The following is a 27,352-nucleotide window of genomic DNA, read 5'->3' as shown; positions in this document are numbered from 1 at the left end:
CAAAATGGGTTATTTGGTTATTATCTATTTCATTAATAGTGTTATCATATTATATTATATAATAATATTATATTATATCATATTATATTTAGGGATGTCAAACGATTAAAATTTTTAATCGGGTTAATTACAGCTTAAAAATTAATTAATCGTAATTAATCGCAATTCAAACCATCTATAAAATATGCCATATTTTTCTGTAAATTATTGTTGGAATGGAAAGATAAGACACAAGATGGTCGTGCAGCGCATGCGTTAATTACTTCACGTGATTAATTTTAAAAAATTAATTACCGCCGTTAACGCAATAAATTTGATAGCCCTACTTTAAGCCCAAACTACTCTGGATGAGTGTAAGCCATTTTGTCTGTAACGTTAAATACAATTAGAAAACGATTAAAAAAATATATATATATATAAAAATAAATATATATATATATATATATTTTTTTAAAAGGCATGTCCGATATTTTTTTGCCGATTCCGATACTTTGAAAATGACGTGATCGGACCCGATCGATCGGCATCGACATCTTTAGCTAACAATCTACATAGTTGGGATAAGTTTGAAAACGCAATATGCTTACCTTGAATATCTGCTAATAAAACCGGAGTTCCCAACAGCATACACTCTCGCTCCCAACCGGAGTTCCCAACAGCATACACTCTCTCGCTCTGTTGTCTTTGAGACTTTTGCCCAACTTTTGTCTTATCAGGTATTTGCTGCGCGCGTTTTTCCCTGAAACTCGTCTTGTGAACGACCGACAGTGCTGTCAGTTCAATTTTAAATATGAAGGGTAGAACCGACGACATGTTGGGAAAGCTAACGAGTGACACGCTGGAATTTCGGCAACGTCAGTGACGTCACGCACTGCGACGTAACAAGAATGGCAACCTATCACTTAAAATAATTTTACAAACTTAATTAAAACAAAAACATTAAGAGGGGTTTTAATATCAAATTATTATCTCATACTAACATTTATCTTTTAAGAATCACTTGTCTTAAAAATAGAGGATCCCTATATACCCTACCCACCGACGTCACAAAACCACGTGCTCGCTGTATGGTTCCGCCCACTTGTCCGTCATTTTGTCTCTGTATTAGCATTGGTTTCAATTGATCGAGGAATTTAAAATGCATTTCATGGAAGACCCGGTGCTTTCTGATGCCGTAAACTCACTGGATGTGTTGCATAAAAGGCGTTATGTGGAAAAGCTTTGTTCTATACAGTCGCCAGATCCATATTTGATGCCTAAATCGATGATTTTTGACCGGCTGCCTTCGCCGTCTCTGCCTGACCCTGATATTTACAACTATCTTGTCCACACAAAATCAGCCTATTCTCACGAAAGTTTGAAAAACTTTAAGAGCTTGGAGGCTTATAAATGCTACGTTGCTGATTGGGTGAAACAGGTCCTCGTACACGAAAATTCGGCAGGAATCTTGTGCTCGGAAGGTGAGTTACGAAATTTTCAATTCAAAATCTTTTGTTCTTGCTAACATCCACTGTCAAGTCTAATGTATTTCATGTCATTTGTCAATGGAGCTAGGGCTTTTAATGTTTATATGGTTTAGCGATAGCACTCTCACTACATACATACAGTACGTGTATGTAGTCGGCGATTAGCCTAGCAATGATCTTAATTGTGGTTGTCAGCCCAAAACCCTCTAAATATATATTAAATGCATCTTACCAGATATAAAATGACTACTACATAATCTGTGGTAATCGTTTGGAGCCCAGTTTTCTCGTCGAATTGCAGCAGCCCATCTCGCTCTCTCCTCTCCGTGTCTCTCGGAATCCGGTAGAACTTCAAGTCTCTCCGTCTATCTTCTCTGTTATTGCAACCGACCGCCACACACGCCTTCACCATTTTGATTATTAATGTTAACGAGCAGAAAAACACGCCGTAAATAGGAGGGATGTACGTAGCCGTAACAGGTCAACACGATGTGTTGACGGACAAGTGGGCGGCACCAGTCAGGAGAGCGGAGTTGTGACGTCACGTGGGTAGGGTCTATAAGATTGTCTCTATGAGTGGAAATTCATCTAGGTTTGAAAGTACTTCTGCTCCGTACTGTATTGCTCAAATTCATCCAGCATAGAACTTACCAATTTATTAGCCATGCAATGCTGGATTTGAAAGTTTGAATGCATGCCTCCCAAAAGTATAACGTTTTAGAAACTCTCAACAAATCTCTCGCTTTACACCAGCTGGTGGAACACTATTCGTATAAACCAGATGGCCTCCTGCAAGTTCTTACAGAAGTCAGTCCACGACCGGATGAAGATACAGGTTCAGTACAAAAATCAGCAAAGCTAATCTAAAATATACAAAATTATTTGACTAAAAGATTTTTTAAGTCAAACAAACTAAGATATGCTATCTTTGGTCTCAGAACTTTTAGGACAGTCGCTGCTACCACAGGATACGTCTGGGTTTAGTTCTAAGTTTGTAAGTCTTTTCTATTTGTCTGCTTTGCATGTTTATTGTGTCATTCTATATTTGTGCATACAGTAATGGTTCTATACATGACAGTAATGTAAAGTAAGAAAAGAAGTGAGTTCTGCCCCTAAGCATTTGGCTGTACTGCAATTGTGATACTACATCAGAACTTCCCCATTCTGAACCACAGGTCAACCATTTTTCTGCAGTAACATTCTTTAATGTTTGACTGTACATGTGAAAAGAGAAGTAACAGCTAGAAACACTTACACAAAAATAAAAAACGCGGGTTTATTGTGCAAGAGAAAAAAAAATTCTGCCCAGAATGCTATTTCAGTCACATTTCCGACAATCATTCGTTTTTTTAGAGTATTTTCTTTTAATGTTATGGTTCTTCCGATCACACGCACTGAAAACCTCTGTAACTTTGGTAACACTTTACAATAAGAGTCCCTTAATTAACATTAGTTAATGCATTTTTAGACAATAACTAATGTTTAAGTAACATGACAATAATTAATATAATTGCTTATCTAACATTTCTTAATATATTAATTAACATGAGTTAATGCATTAGTTAATGCATTAGTTAATGCATAACCAGACAGTAACTAATGGTTTGGTAAAATTAAAAAAGTATATAGGCCTATATTAGTGTTAGGATTTAGGGTCAGGGTTCGTTAACTCAGCATTTATAATTTCTTAGTTAAGTATTACTTAACCTTAATTAACCATTACTGAATGTTTTTTGGACCCTTATAGTAAAGTGTAGCACACGTATCCCTTAACTAAGAAATTATAAATGCTTAAGTTCCCCCATCTTAACCTTTATTAACCATTACTAAAAGCTTTTTGGACCCTTATTGTAAAGTGTAGCACACGTATCCCTTAACTAAGAAATTATAAATTGTTGAGTCTAAAACACCTTCTTCAATTTAGCTGTTGACCCAGAGCGAGGTGACAAAGGCAGGACACAAGGAGGCAGGAGACAGAGAGTAGACTTTTACCAGACTGCAGTTTTGGGGAGAGTCTGAGAGCGCAACGTGCCAAATCGGAATCTCACTGAGGTCTCTCTCCGGACTCCCCGCGCTGCTGACTTTTATTGAGGGCTTGTTGCTGGGCGGAATATAGTTACAACACTGTTGTCCAAAGTGGCAGTTTCGATCGGGCAAAGTTTCTTGTTCTAGTCATTGATTTAACGGTCACACTCTTGATTAAATTAACAGTCACACTCTTGAGCAAGCAAGATAACTTTGTTTTGAACACACATTTGCACTTGAAGTAGCTTGGTGGTAAAGTACTGAGACGTTGTGTGGTGAATCAACATACTGTATGTGTGTGTATCTATTTATCAGCAGAATGTGAGCAATTGCCGGTAATAAAAATGTAAGCACATGATTATGGGCTAAAACTGTATTCTTAGTGCAAACTTGTATAGCCTGCAGAGTATAATGGTCATACAATCAAGCATATCTTACATAAATGCTTAAGTTACCCCCCCTTAACCTTTATCAACCATTACTGAATGCTTTTTGGAGCCTTATTGTAAAGTGTAGCACATGTGTCCCTTAACTAAGAAATTATAAATGCTTAAGTTAACAAACCCTAACCCTAAACCCTAACCCTATATAGGCCTATATATAGTTTTAATTTGACCAAACTATTAGTTACTGTCTGGTTATGCATTAACGAATGTATTAACTAATGCATTAACTAATGCATTAACTTTATATATTAATAAATGTTAGATAAGCAATTATATTATTTATTGTAATGTTACTTAAACATTAAGTTATTGTGTTAAATTGCATTAACTAATGCATTAACTCAGGTTAATTAATATATTAATAAATGTTAGATAAGGGATTAAATGAATTATTGTCATGTTACTTAAACAGGCCTATATATAGTTTTAATTTGACCAAACTATTAGTTACTGTCTGGTTATGCATTAACGAATGTATTCACTAATGCATTTACTAATGTTAATTTATATATTAATAAATGTTAGATAAGCAATTATATTAATTATTGTAATGTTACTTAAACATTAAGTTATTGTCTTAAAATGCATTACCGTAACTAATGCATTAACTCAGGTTAATTAATATATCAATAAATGTTAGATAAGGGATTAAATGAATTATTGTCATGTTACTTAAACAGGCCTATATATAGTTTTAATTTTACCAAACTATTAGTTACTGTCTGGTTATGCATTAACAAATGTATTAACTAATGCATTAACTAATGCATTAACTCATGTTAATTTATATATTAATACATGTTAGATAAGCAATTATATTAATTATTGTAATGTTACTTAAACATTAAGTTATTGTCTTAAAATGCATTAACTAATGCATTAACTCAGGTTGATTAATATATTAATAAATGTTAGATAAGGGATTAAATGAATTATTGTCATGTTACTTTGACAGGCCTATATATAGTTTTAATTTTACCAAACTATTAGTTACTGTCTGGTTATGCATTAACAAATGTATTAACTAATGCATTAACTGATGCATTAACTCGTGTTAATTTATATATTAATAAATGTTAGATAAGCAATTATATTAATTATTGTAATGTTACTTAAACATTAAGTTATTGTTTTAAAATGCATTAACTAATGCATTAACTCAGGTTAATTAATATATCAATAAATGTTAGATAAGGGATTAAATAAATTATTGTCATGTTACTTTGACAGGCCTATATATAGTTTTAATTTTACCAAACTATTAGTTACTGTCTGGTTATGCATTAACAAATGTATTAACTAATGCATTAACTGATGCATTAACTCGTGTTAATTTATATATTAATAAATGTTAGATAAGCAATTATATTAATTATTGTAATGTTACTTAAACATTAAGTTATTGTTTTAAAATGCATTAACTAATGCATTAACTCAGGTTAATTAATATATCAATAAATGTTAGATAAGGGATTAAATGAATTATTGTCATGTTACTTAAACAGGCCTATATATAGTTTTAATTTTACCAAACTATTAGTTACTGTCTGGTTATGCATTAACAAATGTATTAACTAATGCATTAACTGATGCATTAACTCGTGTTAATTTATATATTAATAAATGTTAGATAAGCAATTATATTAATTATTGTAATGTTACTTAAACATTAAGTTATTGTTTTAAAATGCATTAACTAATGCATTAACTCAGGTTAATTAATATATCAATAAATGTTAGATAAGGGATTAAATGAATTATTGTCATGTTACTTAAACAGGCCTATATATAGTTTTAATTTTACCAAACTATTAGTTACTGTCTGGTTATGCATTAACAAATGTATTAACTAATGCATTAACTAATGCATTAACTCATGTTAATTTATACATTAATTCATGTTAGATAAGCAATTACATTAATTATTGTAATGTTACTTGAACATTAAGTTATTGTCTTAAAATGCATTAACTAATGCATTAACTCAGGTTAATTAATATATTAATAAATGTTAGATAAGGGATTAAATGAATTATTGTCATGTTACTTTAACAGGCCTATATATAGTTTTAATTTGACCAAACTATTAGTTACTGTCTGGTTATGCATTAACAAATGTATTAACTAATGCATTAACTAATGCATTAACTCATGTTAATTTATATATTAATAAATGTTAGATAAGCAATTATATTAATTATTGCAATGTTACTTAAACATTAAGTCATTGTCTTAAAATGCATTAACTAATGCATTAACTCAGGTTAATTAATATATTAATAAATGTTAGATAAGGCATTAAATGAATTATTGTCATGTTACTTAAACATGAGTTACTGTCTAAAAATGCATTAACTAATGTTAATTAAGGGACCCTTATTGTAGTGTTACCCTAACTTTGAATTATATTTTTCCAGCAAAATGCAGCAGGAGGAATTCTTGCCAAAATCAAAACAGTTCCCATACCCGGCCGACATAAGGTGATCCAACACACTTGCCTGACTTAAGCCATTGCTGTGATACATGTTCGGTCCAACTCCTGAAGTTTCAATTCAATTTTAATTCTCTGTTTAAAATGTACATATCATTAAAACTAATCCGTCATGTTCTTCTCCTCAGAGCCGCAGATCTCGACACGAAAACAAAGACGCTAGTAATCCCAACTCTTATGAACAACAAGTGCCCAATAATTGGGTAGTCGATTTAGGTATGTATATCTAAATTCTTGCTAACTAGTATTTTAATTTCAAACCTCTTGACAACCACTTGATTGACATTGACATACAGTGGGGCAAATAGATATTTAGTCAACCACTAATTGTGCAACTTCTCCCACTTGAAAATATTAGAGAGGCCTGTAATTGTCAACATGGGTAAACCTAAACCCTGAGAGACAGAATGTGGGAAAAAAAACAGAAAATCACATTGTTTGATTTTAAAAGAATTTATTTGCAAATCATGGTGGAAAATAAGTATTTGGTCTATACCAAAAGTTCATCTCAATACTTTGTTATGTACCCTTTGTTGGCAATAACGGAGGCCAAACGTTTTGTGTAACTCTTCACAAGCTTTTCACACACTGTTGGTGGTTGTTTTCCGAAATTTCCGGGTTCGCAGTGAGTCAGCATCAGGCACACTTTTGTGAAATATATGATGTTTATTGATTAGAAAATGCAGAATAAATGAGATTTCTTGATTACAATCCCACAAGAGCAAGCAAACAAACATCAAAAGCAGCATAACAAGTGGTAACGATGACGCTAGATCTAGCTTGTCAAACCTAGAATCCCCGCGTTACCGTTAAAGCACAACAAGATGTTCCTTAGCAGTGAAAACCGCTTACCGTGACAAATGAGCGGGGAGCCAATGCTCCGGTAAAGCGGCGAAGTAACAAACCCGAGCGATCCGTACGTGATCCTCCAGCGGACTTCACGGGTCGCACGGAAATGTCCGGTTCTTGTAGGAACGCGCCCCGTGGGGGCGGGGACGGCCAACCCCTGCCCCCAGGAGGCGTGTACCCCGCCCAATGACAAATATTAAAGCTACTTTTGGTTCAGCCCCTTGAAAAAGGGCTTCCCACATGGTCCTGGTAACAGATGTTCTGTCCCCGCGGTAAATATTATGGGTGTAAAACAAGTTATCTCGTGAGATTCCCTCCTAACTATGGAACCCAAGCGCGTAAAAAACAATACTAAGGTGCAAAACAAGTTATCTCGTGAGATTCCCTCCTAACTGTGGAACCCAAGGTGAAAAACAATAACAAGTTGTTACAATCTAGGTCACAGAGGCAATCATACATCACAAAGGCATAATGTGCACATATTTTCCCCCATCAGTGGTATTTTGGCCCATTCCTCCATGCAGATCTCCTCTAGAGCAGTTATGTTTTGGGGCTGTCGTTGGACAACACGGACTTTCAACTCCCTCCATAGATTTTCTATGGGGCTGAGATCTGGAAACTGGCTAGGCCACTCCAGGACCTTGAAATGCTTCTTACGAAGCCACTCCTTTGTTGCCCTTGCTGTGTGTTTGGGATCATTGTCATGCTGAAAGACCCAGCCACGTCTCATCCTCTATGCCCTTGCTGATGGAAGGAGATTTTCACTCAAAATCTCTCGATACATGGCCAGCAAAGCATGATGTTTCCACCCCCATCCTTCACAGTGGGTATGGTTTTCTTCGGATGCAATTCAGTATTCTTTCTCCTCCAAACACGAGAACCTGTGTCTCTACCAAAAAGTTCTAATTTGGTTTCATCTGACCATAACACATTCTCCCAGTCCCCTTCTGGATCATCCAAATGCTCTCTAGCGAACAGCAAAGGGGCCTGGACGTGTACTTTCTTCATTGATCGCATTGCGTTACTGATAGTAGCCTTTGTTACTGTGGTCTCAGCTCTGTGTAGGTCATTCACTAGATCCCCTCGTGTGGTTCTGGGATTTTTGCGCACCGTTCTTGTTATCATTTTGACGCCACGGGGTGAGATCTTGCATGGAGCCCCAGATCGAGGGAGATTATCAGTGGTCTTATACGTCTTCCATTTTCTAATAATTGCTCCCACAGTTGATTTCTTTACACCAAGCATTTGACCTATTGCAGATTCAGTCTTCCCAGCCTGGTGCAGGTCTACAATTTCGTCTCTGGTGTCCTTCGACCGCTGTTTGGTCTTGGCCATAGTGGAGTTTGGAGTGTGACTGATTGAGGTTGTGGACAGGTGTCTTTTATACCGATAATGAGTTAAAACAGGTGCCATTAATACAGGTAATGAGTGGAGCCTCGTTAGACTTCGTTAGAAGAAGTTAGACCTCTTTGACAGCCAGAAATCTTGCTTGTTTGTAAATAGAGAATACTTTGTTATGTACCCTTTGTTGGCAACAACAGAGGCCAAACGTTTTCTGTAACTCTTCACAAGATTTTCACACACTGTTGCTGGTATTTTGGCCCATTCCTCCATGCAGATCTTTTCTAGAGCAGTGATGTTTTGGGGCTGTCGTTGGGCAACACAGACTTTCCACTTCCTCCACAGATTTTGTATTGGGTTGAGATCTGGAGACTGGCTAGGCCACTCCAGGACCTTGAAATGCTTCTTACGAAGCCACTCCTTTGTTGCCCTGGCTGTGTGTTTGGGATCATTGTCATGCTGAAAGACCCAGCCATGTCTCATCTTCTATGCCCTTGCTGATGGAAGGAGATTTTCACTCAAAATCTCTCGATACATGGCCCCATTCATTCTTTCCTTTACACAGATCAGTCGTCCTGGTCCCTTTGCAGAAAAACAGCTGGATAGCATGATGTTTCCACCCTCATGCTTCACAGTGGGTATGGTGTTCTTTGGATGCAATTCAGTATTCTTTCTCCTCCAAACACGAGAACCTGTGTGTCTACCAAAAAGTTCTATTTTGATTTCATCTGACCATAACACATTCTCCCAGTCCTCTTCTGGATTATCCAAATGCTCTCTAGCGAACCGCAGACGGGCCTGGACGTGTACTGGCTTCAGCAGGGGGACACGTCTGGCAGTGCAGGATTTGAGTCCCTGGCGGCGCACTGTGTTACTGATAGTAGCCTTTGTTACTGTGGTCCCAGCTCTCTGTAGGTCATTCACTAGGTCCCCCCATGTGGTTCTGGGATTTTTGCTCACCGTTCTTGTTATCATTTTGACGCCACGGGGTGAGATCTTGCACTGAGCCCCAGATCGAGGGAGATAATCAGTGGTCTTGTATGTCTTCCGTTTTCTAAAAATTGCTCCCACAGTAGATTTCTTAACACCAAGCGTTTTACCTATTGCAGATTCAGTCTTCCCAGCATAGTGCAGGTCTACAATTTTGTCTCTGGTGTCCTTCGACAGCTCTTCGGTCTTGGCCATAGTGGAGTTTGGAGTGTGACTGACTGAGGTTGTGGACAAGTGTCTTTTATATCGATAATGAGTTAAAACAGGCGCCGTTAATACAGTGGAGCCTTGTTAGACCTCGTTAGAAGAAGTTAGACCTCTTTGACAGCCAGAAATCTTGCTTGTTTGTAGGTGACCAAATACTTATTTTCCACTCTAATTTGGAAATAAATTATTTAAAAATCAAACAATGTGATTTTCTGTTTTTTTCCCCCACATTCTGTCTCTCATGTTTGAGGTTTACCCATGTTGACAATAACAGGCCTCTCTAATCTTTTCAAGTAGGAGAACTTGCACAATGGGTGGTTGACTAAATACTTATTTGCCCCACTGTATTTTGCTTCTTTAACTTTACGAAAACAAGACATGAAAAAAGGAAGAAGACAAGCATTTCAGAAAATACATGTTTTATACATATCAACTTTGCCAGAGCATATTATCATACATTAATGCGGTTGGTTTCTTGTGATGGAATAAAACTTGTATTTCTGTGTATTTTTCCCCTCAGAGTCTTTGCCGATGGACACACCGGTTTACGACAGGACGTATGCAGATCCTGATGAGCTGAGAAATGCCATTGTAAATTACGAACAGCTCCATTTGGAAGATGAAGAATTGGGTTCAGGAAACTTCGGTACAGTCAGGAAGGGCTTCTACAAGACAAAAACGTGAGCGACATTTTTAACACACCATCAAACTTTAGTTTGGTCATGTGACTGTCTTGGTATAATCAATTATTCGTCCTAAGGTTACTCAAGTAAATGTAACTTGTTACTACCCACCTCTATGTATATTTTCAATATATGAAGGTCACCACTGACTAATCCATCTTGTGCGTTAGGACAAAGCAACCAGTTGCCGTGAAAATCCTTAAGAACGATGATAGCAGCACATCAGTTCGGGAGGAAATGCTGCGAGAAGCCGATGTCATGCAGCAGTTGGACAATCCTTACATTGTCCGGATGATTGGTATCTGTGAGGCAGAGAGCCTCATGCTAGTGATGGAGCTGGCTGAGCTGGGGCCACTTCACAAGTTCCTGCAAAAAAACAAGTGTGTGTTTATGTCACTGAAATAAATGATTTAACTGTAGTCAAATTAGGTTGAACAGAGTTTGTTCACATGAAGTAATTCAAAAAGAAAATGTTTTGTTCTTGTGTTGTTGTTGTTTTTTTCACAGGCAAACAACTATTCCAAACATCACGGAGCTGGTGCACCAAGTGTCTATGGGGATGAAATACCTTGAGGAGCATAACTTTGTCCATAGGGACCTTGCAGCTCGGAACGTCTTGCTTGTCACACAGCACTACGCCAAAATAAGTGATTTTGGCCTCTCCAAAGTAGTTGCAGAGGACCAGAACTACTACAAGGTAACGTCTTCCTCTCGATGGAGAAAACCGCTAACAGCGTTTCTTACGTTGGCTTACATTTAGTTATAATTTCCACCCCAGTTATACTTGCGTATGATGTCGAGCAAGTGCTTGAACGCATCACTCTGCTCACGCAAACGTACAGTGCCCTCCATAATTATTGGCACCCCTGAAAAAGATGTGTTTTTTAGCTTCTATTAATTTTTTTTATTCAAATAATATGGGACCTTAATGGAAAAAAAGAGATAAATCCAACCTTCATTACAAGTGCATTCATTCAGTGGGGAAAAAAATCCCACATAAAGAAAAAAAAATTTGACATCAAATAATGTGTGTCACAATTATTAGCACCCCTGGTGATAATACTTTGTACTACACCCATTTGCCAACAAAACAAGGTCTGGGGACTGAGATGGCCATGGGAGGAGCTTGATTTTGTGTCTGGTGAACCATTTCTGTGTAGATTTGGCCATATGTCTAGGGTCATTGTCTTGCTGAAAGACCCAGTGACGACCCATCTTCAGCTTTCGGGCAGAGGGCAACAGATTTTGATTTAAAATGCCCTCGTATTTCAAAGCATTCATGATGCCATGCACCCTAACCAGGTTCCCAGGGCCTTTGGAAGCGAAACAGCCCCACAGCATCACTGACCCACCACCATACTTCACAGTGGGTATGAGGTGCTGTCTACACACCAACAAGTTGTTTGGGAGGCATGCATGGAGGAAACCTTTCCTCACTCACAATTATAAACGCAAACATCTGGAGTTCGCCAAGCGGTATTGGGGCTTCAACTGGGACCGTGTGCTTTGGTCAGATGAGACCAAGATTGAGCTTTTTGGCAGCAAACACTCTGAGTGGGTCTGGCGTGCCACGAAAGATGCACATGCTGAAAAGCACCTCATACCCACTGTGAAGTATGGGGGTGGGTCAGTGATGCTATGGGGCTGTTTCGCTTCCAAAGGCCCTGGGAACCTTGTTAGGGGGCATGGCATCATGAATGCTTTGAAATACCAGCACATTTTAAATCAAAATCTGTTGCCCTCTGCCCGAAAGCTGAAGATGGGTCGTCACTGGGTCTTTCAGCAAGACAATGACCCTAAACATATGGCCAAATCTACACAGAAATGGTTGACCAGACACAAAATCAAGCTCCTCCCGTGGCCAGTGGCGGAGCTAGAGGGGGGGCCGGGGTAGCACTGGATCCCCCTAAAATCTGATTGGACCCCCCAGGTGCCACCCCAGATGATTGACAATGACATATCGCGACACCGACTGCTAAGTCCTTACTGTACAGTAGTTGGCGCTATGTACCATAAAGCGTTGCAAATTCGCTTTCATGAGGAGAAGAAGAATCGCCACTGAAACGGAGGAAGATTTGAGATTTGAGTACTTGGTCATCGTTGACGGAACGGAACACGGAAGATAAACAAAGTGACAAGAACAAACAAGGAGACGAACTTGGATACCCTGCCTTCAAGCCACTGAAATTCTCGTCGTAATGTAAGTTTTATGCTGGTGTCCTAATGAGTCAATGTTTAAATTTGTAGGAAGGAGATTTTTTGTTGTCGCTAAAACGGAGCCACGGCATCAAGCAAACGTTAACGTTATCTCATGTCGTCCAGCTTCCAACAGCCGCTCGATATTAACGTCTATATTTAATTCATTTGGGTCGCTATTTACATACATGTTTCTCCAATAATTGTAGAGCATTAGCCAGCTGACTCATGCTCTCTTGCCTTAAATGAAACGTCACGTGAACACGGTAGTTGGCCGGGCCTGCTGTCAACTAGCTTAAAAGTCAGAATATTAAATTTATGTCTACGGTGGTTTATTTGCCCTGAAATTTTTAAGGCTTGAAGTAGGGATTTAATCATTTACCAACATTGTGTGATTATGAGTGATGCTAGGAGTAACGTTAACAGGACTGGCTCATTTACCAAGTTGTGGTTTACATTTTTTACATCGTTAAGATATTGATAAGAGAGAAGTGTGTGTGTGTGTGTGTGTGTGGGGGGGGGGGGGGGGTCGTGTGAGTAACTTTGAATGTGTTGGTGCATTTTCACCATTTTTGTAAAAAAATAGTTATTATTAATGACTGATTGAAAAGTTGTTACAAAGTTGTGTTTTACATTTTTTACATCGTTAAGATGTTGATAAGAGAGAAGGGGGGGGTCGTATGAGTAACTGTGAATGTGTTGGTGCATTTTCACCATTTTTGTAAAAAATAGTTATTATCAAGTTAATAAACAAATTATATACATAAATCTCATCACCTGTGTGCTTAGTATGTACATTTCAACATTTGACACTGTGTTTGCAATTGATAAGTCAAGAAACAAATTTATTGTTATAGTCTGTGGACCCCCTGAAATAGCCTCGGCCACCCCCTGGCCACCCCAAGAATAAAAGTCTAGCTCCGCCCCTGCCCGTGGCCATCTCAGTCCCCAGACCTTGTTTTGTTGGCAAAAGGGGGTTGTACAAAGTATTAACACCAGGGGTGCTAATAATTTTGACACACATTATTTTCTGTCAAAATTTTTTTTCTTTATGTGGGATTCTTCCCCACTGCATGAATGCACTTGTATTGAAGGTTGGATTTTTCTCTTTTTTTCCATTAAGGTCCCATATTATTTGAATAAAATAAAAATTATCTTTTTCAGGGGTGCCAATAATTATGGAGGGCACTGTACATACGACCTAAAATTGTGACTGGCTAGCTACACTGTAGAACCAGGGAGAGCTGAGTTGGCTTTCACTGTGTAAACTCAAACACACACTGCGTTCAAATGCCGGATTTAAGTGGGAAAAAGGACGAATGTTTTGCTGCAGACAAGCTGGCAGGAGTGTCTCAAAAGTGATTTGGTCAAGGAATTTGTAAATATTACATAAAAGAGCCTCATGCATGCACTTTGAAACGTTGTGGAAAAAAATGCATGGAAAAATTTGCCTGACTTTAGCTTAAAATAGCTTAATCTCCACTCGTCTGTGTGGCTGTCGCGTGTTTGGTGGGGCTCGATGTGATTGGGCGCGCTCGGGTGGGAGGTCCCGGTGCCGGGATTGGCGATGAGGCGTTATAGGGTCGGTTGCAGACGGCCTTACACTCACAAGGGATTCACACAATTACTGGGTTCTAGATCACAGAGCTGATTTGTGTACACTCTACCGCTCCCAATCACTTAGCTTATAGACTCTCCCACCCCCATCTTTCCCTGATTAAAAGGCCCCCCACATAGTGTCAATGTATTTTGTTGTTGCTGTTTGTGTTTTTGTTTCTTTTCTTCTGTTCCACCATAACCCCTTCCTGTTCGCTGCTTTGTCATGATAAACTTCACAATGGGAGTATGTCATACTCTCAATGTGAAACAAATTTAAAACTGTTCAGACCAACCGGACACTTAGACTTCCATTCTCCCTGTCTAACAGCTGAACAGGGCAGGTTTAAACAAAAAAAAAAAAAGGAAAAAAAAAAAGAAGGAAATATAGGTGATTATCTCTGCATTTGGTGATTTTTGAGCATCGAGCATAAAATTTGATAATTGTTTAGCTATTTTAAGTTTTGTTATACTTGTATGACAAATTATTCATCAGGATTTTATTGGGGAACGGCTTTGAATTTTTTGATGTCGCTTCTCATGGAGACTCATATATGCCAAAGGGAGGTGCCTGTTTTGGTTTAAGGTCACTACAGGCTTTGGTTTTGAAAATATTTGAAGTTTAAGTTTTTGAAAATAGGCCCCCAACGGAACGGCCATGTTTCCCATCAACTGATAGTGAAATCTATGCTTTGGTGGTTAGCTAAAGTAGCTAGCAGATATAGTTGTTGCCACTATTCCCAACGACAAATGTCCAATAAAATGAGTGTTCACTGACCCATTGTCAATAATATGCAGTTTTTCTTGAAAAGTCGCCCTTGACAAAATAATTTTTTTCTCACTGTCAAATTGAAAATACTGGTGCTGAACAGTTTTCTGCGCAATAAAAACACTATCCCCATTCGAGACAAGCTAGATGGACTCACCTCTTTCTGATGATGGGGATGTTTCTACAGGCCAAGGGACATGGAAAGTGGCCGCTGAAATGGTATGCTCCTGAGTGCATCAACTTCTTCAAATTCTCAACCAAAAGTGACGTTTGGAGCTTCGGAGTACTCATGTGGGAAGCGTACTCGTACGGGGAGAAGCCATACAGGGTATGTACTGTACAAATGTTGCTGGGCAGATTTATACAGCATTCTTGGAGAGTGGTGGTAGACATTTTTCCCTTTCCCAAAGCTCCCAGCACAAAACTATCTTAATATGTATTAGCACATACAGTGAGGCAAATAAGTATTTAGTCAACCACCAATTGTGCAAGTTCTCCTACTTGAAAAGATTAGAGAGGCCTGTAAATGTCAACATGGGTAAACCTAAACCATGAGAGACAGAATGTGGGGGGGGAAAAATCAGAAAATCACATTGTTTGATTGTTAAAGAATTTATTTCCAATTTTGAGTGGAAAATAAGTATTTACAAACAAGCAAGATTTCTGGCTGTCAAAGAGGTCTAACTTCTTCTAACGAAGTCTAACGAGGCTCCACTCATTACCTGTATTAATGGCACCTGTTTTAACTCATTATCGGTATAAAAGACACCTGTCCACAATCTCAGTCAGTCACACTCCAAACTCCACTATGGGCAAGACCAAACAGCGGTCGAAGGACACCAGAGACAAAATTGTAGACCTGCACCAGGCTGGGAAGACTGAATCTGCAATAGGTAAAATGCTTGGTGTAAAGAAATCAACTGTGGGAGCAATTATTAGAAAATGGAAGACATATAAGACCACTGATAATCTCCCTCGATCTGGGGCTCCATGCAAGATCTCACCTCGTGGCGTCAAAATGATAACAAGAACGGTGCGCAAAAATCCCAGAACCACACGAGGGGATCTAGTGAATGACCTACACAGAGCTGAGACCACAGTAACAAAGGCTACTATCAGTAACACAATGCGATCAAAGAAGAAAGTACACGTCCAGGCCCCTTTGCTGTTCGCTAGAGAGCATTTGGATGATCCAGAAGAGGACTGGGAGAATGTGTTATGGTCAGATGAAACCAAAATAGAACTTTTTGGTAGAAACACAGGTTCTCGTGTTTGGAGGAGAAAGAATACTGAATTGCATACAAAGAACACCATACCCACTGTGAAGCATGGGGGTGGAAACATCATGCTTTGGGGCTGTTTTTCTGCAAAGGGACCAGGACGACTGATCTGTGTAAAGGAAAGAATGAATGGCGCCATGTATCAAGAGATTTTGAGTGAAAATCTCCTTCCATCGGCAAGGGCATTGAAGATGAGACGTGTCTGGGTCTTTCAGCATGACAATGATCCCAAACACACAGCCAGAGCAACAAAGGAGTGGCTTCGTAAGAAGCATTTCAAGGTCCTGGAGTGGCTTAGCCAGTCTCCAGATCTCAACCCCATAGAAAATCTGTGGAGGGAGTTGAAAGTCCGTGTTGCCCAACGACAGCCCCAAAACATCACTGCTCTAGAGGAGATCTGCATGGAGGAATGGTCCAAAATACCAGCAACAGTGTGTGAAAAGCTTGTGAAGAGTTACAGAAAACGTTTGGCCTCCGTTATTGCCAACAAAGGGTACATAATAAAGTATTGAGATAAACTTTTGTTATTGACCAAATACTTATTTTCTAGAGGTGTGCGAAATTTCCGATTCTTAGATTATTCGCGATTCGGCCGTGGAAGATTCGAGAACGATTCACAAACATCCAAATTCCGATTATTGAAATATGTCAAGTGGAAGTAAAACACACTCAGCGCGTCGCGTGGTTTTCAGGACGCAATGAGGAACGGAGCGAGAGTAGCTAAACATCATGCTTGTCATTACCCGGCCCCTTGGGTAATGCCAATGCTTAACTCACGGCTCCAGCTCAACTCATGGCGCGAGATATAAGAAAAAAAACAACAACATACCTGACTGCTGCCGACAGCTGCTACAAAGTACGTCCACATAATGGTTCGGTAGATATCATATTTATATAGGACTAAATGCAGAATAGAACAGAACAGAATAGTACAGAAAGCTAGATGCGGGCGTTAGTAAACGGCCGCCATCTTAAAGCAGTAGACTTCCCTGCAAGGCTGTTGTAGTGAACCTTCCAAGCGAACCGAATTAACTTTTTATCTAAAATACTCCTAAACTGGTAAAATATTGACTTGAATCTATCTTTAAAATAGTTTTAAAACTTTCACATGTCGAAAGTAGACAAAAGGGAAATTATGGAATAACGGGAGCAATTTTAACAACTTTAACGGTTGATTCACAACATTAAATTAATTGAATGTAGTTTAAAGCTGCTGATACAGATTGGGAATTTGAGTATATTATTTATTGTTTTTAACTGTTAACTTGATACTGAAATAGTCGTTTATTTAAGCCTGCGAGGTTTATTTTTTTTCTTTCAGTTTTTGTAACTAATGTACAAAACATTAAAAGCAGCTAATAGCGGGGGGAGGGTGTCATCAATAATCGATTTACAATCGAATCGTTAGGTGCCCAAAGATTCCCACCTCTATTATTTTCCAGCATGATTTGCAAATAAATTCTTTAAAAATCAAACAGTGTGATTTTCTGTTTTTTTTTTTCCACATTCTGTCTCTCATGGTTGATGTTTATCCATGTTGACAATTACAGGCCTCTAATATTTTCAAGTGGGAGAACTTGCACAATTAGTGGTTATCTAAATACTTATTTGCCCCACTGTATCTTTCTATATGAGTATTACTAATTCCGACAACTTTTATTTACGGTACTTCTGATTTTGGATAGCACCACATGTAATCGGACTGTTTTATTTTTCCACAGGGAATGAGAGGAAATAATGTTTTGCAAATGATCGAGAGTGGAATGCGTATGGATGCCCCAACAAACTGCCCAGAAGAGATGTATAACCTCATGAATACATGCTGGACATATGAGTAAGCAACAAATTAGTAATTTGTCAGGTGATAGAATGGCTGGTGTATCAAGAAAATTGGATACAGCATGTTCAGAAGAGCAATTTAATGGTGGTCAAACCACTGAATGATTATAATTGCATTGTGTATGAAGGCACTTAAATAAGTCAATATTTATCATGTGCAAGTGAAAATCAAATAGGGCTAATTTTCGTAGACAAAACATTATCAGTTTTGTATAAATGTTTCTATTTACTGGATAAGAAAATCAGTTCCTTTGACAAAATTTTAGTTGTTTGCACTTTGCTATGTTGTGACTGTGACTGCAGGACGAGTGTGTTTCATTTAAAGGGAACCTCGGACTTAAAGGGATACACGGGTTGAAAGACTTGTAGTTCTTAAAAGATAAATGTTAGTCCAAGTTATTATAATTTGATCTTGAAACCCCTCTTGATTTTTTTGTTTTTATACAATTTGTAAAATTATTTTAACTAGTAGGTCGCCATTGTTATTGATGCCGCAGGGGGATGATGTCACAGGGCCACGCTGCCAGAATTCCACCTGTCACTCTTAAAAACAAAGCAAAACAAAAAAACGTGTCACTCTTTAATTATGTAAGGTAATGATTAAAATACGCCACAAGGTGTCAATGGCGAGTTTTACATTAATTAGGGATCTAGCCAATGAGTGCGTTTTTTCCCTTGACTGACGCTGTAGTTTCTTAAATCCACAGTGGGAGAGAGAAAGGAGAGTGGACACAGGCATTCAGATTTGTAGCTCGGACCGCGCCATTTATTAATAACTCTTTAACAACACACATAAGTATCTTATAGTGTAAATTAGAGATGTCCCGATCCGATATCTGGATCGGATCGGACGCCGATATGGGCAAAAAAATGCGTATCGGTATCGAATCGGCCGACACGGAAAAATTCCAATCCAGACTTCCGATCCAGTTTTTTTTAAAAATCCGGTCTGGGTTTTCCAGTGCACCGACTTACATAATCCATTCCAGTTTTTGCTTCGGTTTCCCTAAAATCCGGTCCGCATTTTACGCACACCTTCAACACTCTACATTACCCTCTCCCAAATGACAGAGACTATCGGTAAAAATGTTAGCTGTGTGGGATTGTTTCACTTTAAAAGACGACAAAGACGAATAGGCAGAGTGCAACATATGCCACAATAAAGTCAAGCGTGGTGGTAAAGCTGTAAGAAGTGTTAATACAACCAAACTAATCAAGCATTGATTGAAATACCACCACAAACAATACTAGGAGTATATGAGGAGTACAAGGAGAAAACTGGAGACAGAAAGAAAGGTCATACGCAACGAACACTGGCAGAAACTTTTGCTATGCGTGACAAACTGGCTCTTGACAGTCCCAAAGCCCAGGGAAGTCATTGCCGAAGGAATCATTCTGGATGACGAGCCATTATCTCTCGTGAGTAAAGTGGGATTTAGACGCATCGGGCAGACTTTTTTCAAAAAAAAAAAATTCATATATTTATCCTAAAACGCTGTATGTATGTATGTACTTTTCCAGCATTATTTCGCTGTGTAAATGCATTTATAATGATAAAAATATGTAGAGTATTTAAACATTGAGAATTTTTTTTTGCCAACTCGAGATTAAAATAAATGTCAAATCCACTATCCACCTGTTAGAACACACATGCAAATATAAAATATATAAATGTCTATTGAATATCCATCTTACAGTCTTGTTTAACTGGGAGAATTTGTTACAAAAGACAGGCTATAATTTGTTATCATTATACATATATGCACTGGCGTGATCACACAAAACATAACCACGCATCGCTCCTTAGTCCTCACAAATAAAGCATAACATTTTGTTTTTTTTGAGCTCGTGCCAACAAATAAAACATAAAGTGTTGTTTTTTTTCGGGCTGGGCAAGCAAATCAAAGGGAGTGTGTAATAGTTAATAGTTTGAGGTTGTTTGTGTGTTTTGCTTTTTTAAGACAGTTTACAATATTATCAGCATGTTTTATTGTCTGAATATCTCATTTCTGTTTGTGATTTATAATGTTTTGTGTTTATCATTTAGTAAACTGGTCAGTTTCTTGTTACCAACCATTATGTGTTATTCCAACTCACCTAATTCAGCTGGCAAGTTGTTATCAAGACGACTAAAACCCTTTTCAACACGAGTCTGACAACTAAGTAAGGAGGCTAAATAACTTTAAACTTTAATACATGCTCAGAGAGGCGGGTATCGGTATCGGCCAGTATCGGTATCGGATCGGAAGTGCAAAACAATATCGGTATCGGATTGGAAGTTCAAAAACCTGGATCGGGACATCCCTAGTGTAAATATTACAAAACTAATACTCATATCTCTCAAAAAATAATGTTCTCAAGAAGAAAAGTGCTTCAATCTGTATTACTGAAGCCCTATTCTCACACAGTTAACCCAAGAATGCAAAGAGAACTGGCATTCACAATCAAAATAGATGCCCAAAATACACATAAATCTTACTCAGACTTTGGTCAAACTATATTTAAACATTTTAGCAACTCCTTTAGCTCAGCAAATACACTTTAGGGCAATATTTAGTCACAATACACAAACTGATGCTGGGAGCCATTTTCAGGAGTCTTGTGAAGACAACACTCAAATGAACATGAATCTCAATAGACCCAGTCTAAAAAAAAAACAGGGAGCTATGGCGTCAGTCGAGGGACAAAACGCACTCATTGGCTTGATGTCTTATTAATGTAAAACTCGCCATTGACACCTTGCGGTGTATTTCAATCACTACCTTACATAGTTAGAGTGATTGTGAAGTACGGCAGCGTGGCCCTGTGACGTCACCACCCTGCAACGCCCGAACCAGCTACTAAATTTATTTTTTGATTTAAAATTTAACAAAATTTATTAAAAAGAAAACATTAAGAGGGGTTTTAATATAAAATTATTATTACTCGTACTAACATTTATCTTTTAAGAACTACTCGTCTTTTTATCTGTGGTTCCCTTTAAAGACTTGTAGGCTCTAATAAGCCACAATTGTTCTTAGTTACTAAAATATGTTAAACACATTACTGCCATTGATTTAAAAATCTATAATATTTTTAGTACATGTTTTGACCAACGGAGGGCGCCATGTTTTACAGGGGGTGATGACGCGGTTGGGCTGGACTGTGAGAATAGCTGCACTAGCTAGCAAGCGAAGCTAGTATGACGACTGGCATGATTTTGTCACATTCTGCTGCTGGTCAGATTGTTTTGTTACAGAGCTGTGGGATGAGTTCCCGACGTCGTATCTGCATCCAATTCCAGCTCAGCAGCAGTGTCTTTAAACCGATCCTAGGCGGCTTGCCGAGATAGTCTTGCTGCTATTTGGCAGTTTGTATATCAATTCGTTATTAGTTGCATCATTGGCTTGTTTTTTTCATTTGTCTGCCTCCCACCACGGTTTTCCCTCGAATTTAAAATTTTTTTTTTTATTGATCCCGACCTACTGTTACGGACCCTTTTTGTGTCTCCCTTTTCACGACTGCATATTTTTTTGTGCGTCTCCAATTAACATTTTTACGCAATGCCTATGCTATTGTTGTCTGGTTACTGTTTGAAGTGAGCCGCGTTTTCTACTTTCGTGGTCAACCCAGCTGCACTTTCTTTTCAGTTGCGTTTGCCTTTCGGGTTTATGAATCCCGCTGGAGACCTTCACTTAATTGCTTTTGCTGCTCGTTTTGTGAAATATCGACAGTGCTGTCCTGCTCATCACTTTTCCGCTTGGGTTTAAATTGGAAGGGCAGAACTGACGACATGTTTATGTAGCTAATGAGTGACACTGTGGAAGTACGTCAGCGCTGCCTACCGCCCAGAGTGCATTGCGTCGTCAACAACAATGGCGACCTACTTGTTAAACAAATTTTATATATACAAAAACATTAAGAGGGTTTTGAATATCAAATTATTATTACTTATACTAACATTTATCTTTTAAGAACTACAAGTCTTTCTGTTAGTGGTTCCCTTTAAAGGGAACGGGAGGAGTCACTTCGATTGAATATGACTAAAGTTGAATAGATATGCCAGCTTGTGCTCATCCATGAAATTACCAACATCCGATTTAACCTGCATTTGACTCCCATGGTTTTTTTTTTCCCCGGAGAATATCCATTAAAGCAGTGCCTTGTTTTCATGTTTTACAGGGTGGAGAAAAGACCTGCGTTTGCCGTTATTGAGCCAAGACTACGGCGGTATTATTACGACATTGCACAATGAATCTAGATATCTAGAAATCATTGAGCGATCTGTCAGGATGATACTAAACATCTGTACATTAAACTAGCAATAAATTTTACGTTTCTGCAATTAAAAAAAGAATCCTGTGACATCTAATCTTGAATTCATTTTCATTATGAGCTTTCACAAACAAAAGGGGAAAAATGCATATGGCGGAAAACAGACAAGTCTGAAAAAGCAGTTTCTGCTCTTGCACCCCTCTTTATAATAATCTGCTGTATTTTAAGCCAAAAGAACAGTTGTGTTTGATAGAACAATATGTCTATATGCTGCCATAGCAGATTCATGGCGCATTAAGCCTCCGAACTATTTTTAATTTGTCCGTTTTACCCTGGAAACCCCCGTTTACAGACGTCGCGCAACCGCTTTTGTTTCAACCCAGCTATAAAAATTATATTATTCAAAATGTCTGTCATTTTTAGCTTAGAGTGATTAATTGATGTCTAATGTTTCGTTATGTTTTTTTTTTTTTTTTTTTCAAATTCACTCGCATATTTTAAACAAATTACAGTGGGGCAAATACGTATTTAGTCAACCACCAATTGTGCAAGTTCTCCTACTTGAAAAGATTAGAGAGGCCTGTACTTGTCAACATGGGTAAACCTCAACCATGAGAGACAGAATGTGGAAAAAAACAACAGAAAATCACATTGTTTGATTTTTAAAGAATTTATTTCCAAATTAGAGTGGAAAATAAGTATTTGGTCACCTACAAACAAGCAAGACTTCTGGCTGTCAAAGAGGTCTAACTTCTTCTAACGAGGTCTAACGAGGCTCCACTCGTTAACTGTATTAATGGCACCTGTTTTAACTCATTATCGGTATAAAAGACACCTGTCCACAACCTCAGCCAGTCACACTCCAAACTCCACTATGGGCAAGACCAAAGAGCTGTCAAAGGACACCAGAGACAAAATTGTAGCCCTGCACCAGGCTGGGAAGACTGAATCTGCAATAGGTAAAACGCTTGGTGTAAAGAAATCAACTGTGGGAGCAATTATTAGAAAATGGAAGACATACAAGACCACTGATAATCTCCCTCGATATGGGGCTTCATGCAAGATATCACCCCGTGGTGTCAAAACGATAACAAGCACGGTGAGCAAAAATCCCAGAACCACACAGGGGGACCTAGTGAATGACCTACAGAGAGCTGGGACCACAGTAACAAAGGCTACTATCAGTAACACAATGCGCCGCCAGGGACTCAAATCCTGCACTGCCAGACGTGTCCCCCTGCTGAAGAAAGTACACGTCCAGGCCCGCCTGTGGTTCGCTGGAGAGCATTTGGATGATCCAGAAGAGGACTGGGAGAATGTGTTATGGTCAGATGAAACCAAAATAGAACTTTTTGGTAGAAACACAGGTTCTCGTGTTTGGAGGAGAAAGAATACTGAATTGCATCCGAAGAACACCATACCCACTGTGAAGCATGGGGGTGGAAACATCATGCTTTGGGGCTGTTTTTCTGCAAAGGGACCAGGACGAATGATCTGTGTAAAGGAATGAATGAATGGGGCCATGTATCGAGAGATTTTGAGTGAAAATCTCCTTCCATCAGTAAGGGCATTGAAGATGACACATGGCTGGGTCTTTCAGCATGACAATGATCCCAAACACACAGCATGAGCAACAAAGGAGTGGCTTCGTAAGAAGCATTTTAAGGTCCTGGAGTGGCCTCTCAACCCCATAGAAAATCTGTGGAGGGAGTTGAAAGTCCGTGTTGCCCAACGACAGCCCCAAAACATCACTGCTCTAGAGGAGATCTGCATGGAGGAATGGGCCAAAATACCAGCAACAGTGTGTGAAAAGCTTGTGAAGAGTTACAGAAAACGTTTGGCCTCCGTTATTGCCAACAAAGGGTACATAACAAAGTATCGAGATGAACTTTTGGTATTGACCAAATACTTATTTTCCACCATGATTTGCAAATAAATTCTTAGAAAATCAAATGTGATTTTCTGGATTTTTTTCCCCACATTCTGTGTCTCATGGTTGAGGTTTACCCATGTTGACAATTACAGGCCTCTCTAATATTTTCAAGTGGGAGAAGTTGCACAATTAGTGGTTAACTAAATACTTATTTGCCCCACTGTACATCACAATGAAAAAAAGGGTGTCTGTAACTAAGTCACGAATATCTACCTCATATCGCTTAATTGTATTTTTTTTTTGTTACTGTCGCATTTCCCCCGATATGTTAGATGATAAATAATCGATCCAAAGGAAAAAAAAAAAAAAAAAACATTTAAAAGGGTAAATATATGAAAAAGAAAATCTCCACCACTCCTTGATGTCTGCAATTTCTGCAACGCGAGCCTTGTTATATTACCATGTTTCACCCATAAAATCCCCCAAAAATCTGGCTGTGGCCATTCACATCTGTGTCTTGACACTCGGTGATACATGCTACATGGAGTTTTTGGATCAGAACAAGGTACGTAGGCAATAATATCTCCTTAAAATCATGGCGTCTTTAATCCTGCTCTCTCATGCTCTCACCTCCAGATAGGGTTTTGCTGTTCAAAATTTTTTTTTTTTTAAAATGCCCTCCTGTTCAAAGTTTTTCTTCCCCCAGAAAATTGAGATTTTAAGCTTTCCAATGATGTCTCGCACGTGCATATTGGACAATTTTGAAATTTGGCCAAACTGGGGGTCTCAGAGCGGAACTTCAAATCACCTGAGTGTTTTCCGCCATATAACAGTGATAATCAAATGGTGGAATGTGCAATTTTTCACGATCAATGTCATCACAACTACATACCTCAGAACTTTTATTTTGCTGTCTGGGCTGTGTCAGGATTACAATCATCATCCTTACGACTGCAATCAACAGTCCAGATGAGTTTGAGGCTTGAAAAACAAAAACATTCTGCGACCTACGGTGATGAAGAAACATACGCACACAGTACAGAATACAAGAAAAGGCAGGTAACATTTCAGGTTACAGACAAAAGCAAGCTGTCACATGTACCAACTATGAATCCATGCAAACCTTAAGGTGTGTGGTATGGGGATACTGAGGTTAAAAAGCATCCCAGCTTGTTTTATTCCATTAGGTATCTCTGTAACATTTTAGAGAAAAAGAAATAATGAGTTTAATGAGTAACTTAAATAGAAGTCACGTAAAAACGAATGATACAAGAGTCCTTTAATAATCATTGTGATTATGTCGGCTTTGCTTCGCTAACTGGTGATAGCAATTGTCAGGTCACAGTGTGTTTTTGATAGTGGACAGAAACAAGTCATTCAAGTGAGAACAAAATCAGACTCATTTATGGCTTAATTTGAGTGCAAATAGTGATTAGTGTTGTTAAAATGGCAATCACTGGACATTACTGGGTCAATATGTTCTTGTCGTTTTATAGCTACAGCACTGATCCATCCAGTATCAAACGTCATCTGGTCCTTCAGGTACTGAAGTGTACAGTTTCATGTTGGAAGCAGTGGTACAAGAGAACTTGAGGTCGAACTCTTGAATGCTTTTGGAAGCGTTGAAGACTCACTCTCCCTTGTAGTTAGGACGCCTCTTTTCCTTGAATGCAGCCAAACCCTCCAGTCGATCTTTAGTGGGTATTACCTTTGAAGCAAACAAAATATATATGAATATTTATTTGCTGGATCGAGGAGAAATAGCAGTGTGAATACAAGCGCTGTCCCGACCAGTCGATGTAATCAATGACGTAAATGCGTCAACAAGCACAACATCCTGTCGAATGTTAATGAAGGGTTAAAAAATATATATATGCGTGGAAAGTTCAGAATGGCAGACGCTCGGTAAGCAAGCATGGAAAGCGGCCAAAAAAGTGCACCAGAGTGGCCAAAGCATGGACTTACAGTGCCTTGCAAAAGTATTCGGCCCCCTTGAACCTTGCAACCTTTTGCCACATTTCAGGCTTCAAACATAAAGATATAAAATTTTAATTTTTTGTCAAGAATCAACAACAAGTGGGACACAATCGTGAAGTGGAACAAAATTTATTGGATAATTTAAACTTTTTTAACAATTAAAAAACTGAAAAGTGGGGCGTGCAATATTATTCGGCCCCCTTGCGTTAATACTTTGTAGCGCCACCTTTTGCTCCAATTACAGCTGCAAGTCGCTTGGGGTATGTTTCTATCAGTTTTGCACATCGAGAGACTGACATTCTTGCCCATTCTTCCTTGCAAAACAGCTCGAGCTCAGTGAGGTAGGATGGAGAGTGTTTGTGAACAGCAGTCTTCAGCTCTTTCCACAAATTCTTGATTGGATTCAGGTCTGGACTTTGACTTGGCCATTCTAACACCTGGATACGTTTATTTTTGAACCATTCCATTGTAGATTTGGCTTTATGTTTTGGATCATTGTCCTGTTGGAAGATAAATCTCCGTCCCAGTCTCAGGTCTTGTGCAGATACCGACAGGTTTTCTTCCAGGATGTTCCTGTATTTGGCTGCATCCATCTTCCCGTCAATTTTAACCATCTTCCCTGTCCCTGCTGAAGAAAAGCAGGCCCAAACCATGATGCTGCCACCACCATGTTTGACAGTGGGGATGGTGTGTTCAGGGTGATGAGCTGTGTTGCTTTTACGCCAAACATATCGTTTTGCATTGTGGCCAAAAAGTTCAATTTTGGTTTCATCTGACCAGAGCACCTTCTTCCACATGTTTGGTGTGTCTCCCAGGTGGCTTGTGGCAAACTTTAAACGAGATTTTTTATGGATATCTTTGAGAAATGGCTTTCTTCTTGCCACTCTTCCATAAAGGCCAGATTTGTGCAGTGTACGACTGATTGTTGTCCTTTGGACAGACTCTCCCACCTCAGCTGTAGATCTCTGCAGTTCATCCAGAGTGATCATGGGCCTCTTGGCTGCATCTCTGATCAGTTTTCTCCTTGTTTGAGAAGAAAGTTTGGAAGGACGGCCGGGTCTTGGTAGATT

At 38.7% G+C, this 27,352-nt stretch overlaps 2 protein-coding genes across 8 annotated transcripts in view; one reads left to right on the top strand and one right to left on the bottom strand.

Moving 5' to 3' along the window:
• The window catches only part of syk (spleen tyrosine kinase), a 52,618-nt gene extending 29,677 nt beyond the window's left edge, over nucleotides 1-22,941 (top strand). Inside the window, exons 6-15 of the mRNA XM_057818377.1 lie at nucleotides 2,220-2,301; nucleotides 2,405-2,460; nucleotides 6,355-6,417; nucleotides 6,557-6,644; nucleotides 10,336-10,495; nucleotides 10,669-10,878; nucleotides 11,006-11,195; nucleotides 15,247-15,387; nucleotides 18,061-18,173; nucleotides 22,340-22,941. Of these exons, the coding sequence (XP_057674360.1) occupies nucleotides 2,220-2,301; nucleotides 2,405-2,460; nucleotides 6,355-6,417; nucleotides 6,557-6,644; nucleotides 10,336-10,495; nucleotides 10,669-10,878; nucleotides 11,006-11,195; nucleotides 15,247-15,387; nucleotides 18,061-18,173; nucleotides 22,340-22,412 (1,176 nt within the window). The 3' untranslated portion in view covers nucleotides 22,413-22,941. The remainder of the gene's footprint in view (nucleotides 1-2,219; nucleotides 2,302-2,404; nucleotides 2,461-6,354; nucleotides 6,418-6,556; nucleotides 6,645-10,335; nucleotides 10,496-10,668; nucleotides 10,879-11,005; nucleotides 11,196-15,246; nucleotides 15,388-18,060; nucleotides 18,174-22,339) is intronic.
• auh (AU RNA binding protein/enoyl-CoA hydratase) overlaps nucleotides 10,255-27,352 on the bottom strand; it is a 62,109-nt gene continuing 45,011 nt past the window's right edge. The window contains exons 10-14 of one of the 7 annotated variants that reach the window (XM_057818382.1): nucleotides 25,940-26,013; nucleotides 25,429-25,498; nucleotides 25,198-25,312; nucleotides 10,610-10,864; nucleotides 10,260-10,480 (exon numbers count right to left, since the gene is read on the bottom strand). In XM_057818382.1, coding sequence (XP_057674365.1) covers nucleotides 25,489-25,498; nucleotides 25,940-26,013 — 84 coding nt within the window. In that variant the 3' untranslated portion in view covers nucleotides 10,260-10,480; nucleotides 10,610-10,864; nucleotides 25,198-25,312; nucleotides 25,429-25,488. Of the gene's footprint in view, nucleotides 10,481-10,609; nucleotides 10,865-25,194; nucleotides 26,014-27,352 lie in introns of those variants that run through there. The other 6 variants (XM_057818387.1, XM_057818380.1, XM_057818386.1 and 3 more) reach the window with 6 other exon arrangements.

The sequence above is a fragment of the Corythoichthys intestinalis genome, chromosome 17 (assembly GCF_030265065.1).
Source record: "Corythoichthys intestinalis isolate RoL2023-P3 chromosome 17, ASM3026506v1, whole genome shotgun sequence".
In the NCBI taxonomy this organism is placed as follows: Eukaryota; Metazoa; Chordata; class Actinopteri; order Syngnathiformes; family Syngnathidae; genus Corythoichthys; species Corythoichthys intestinalis.
This window is presented reverse-complemented; position numbering and strand designations above follow the sequence as displayed.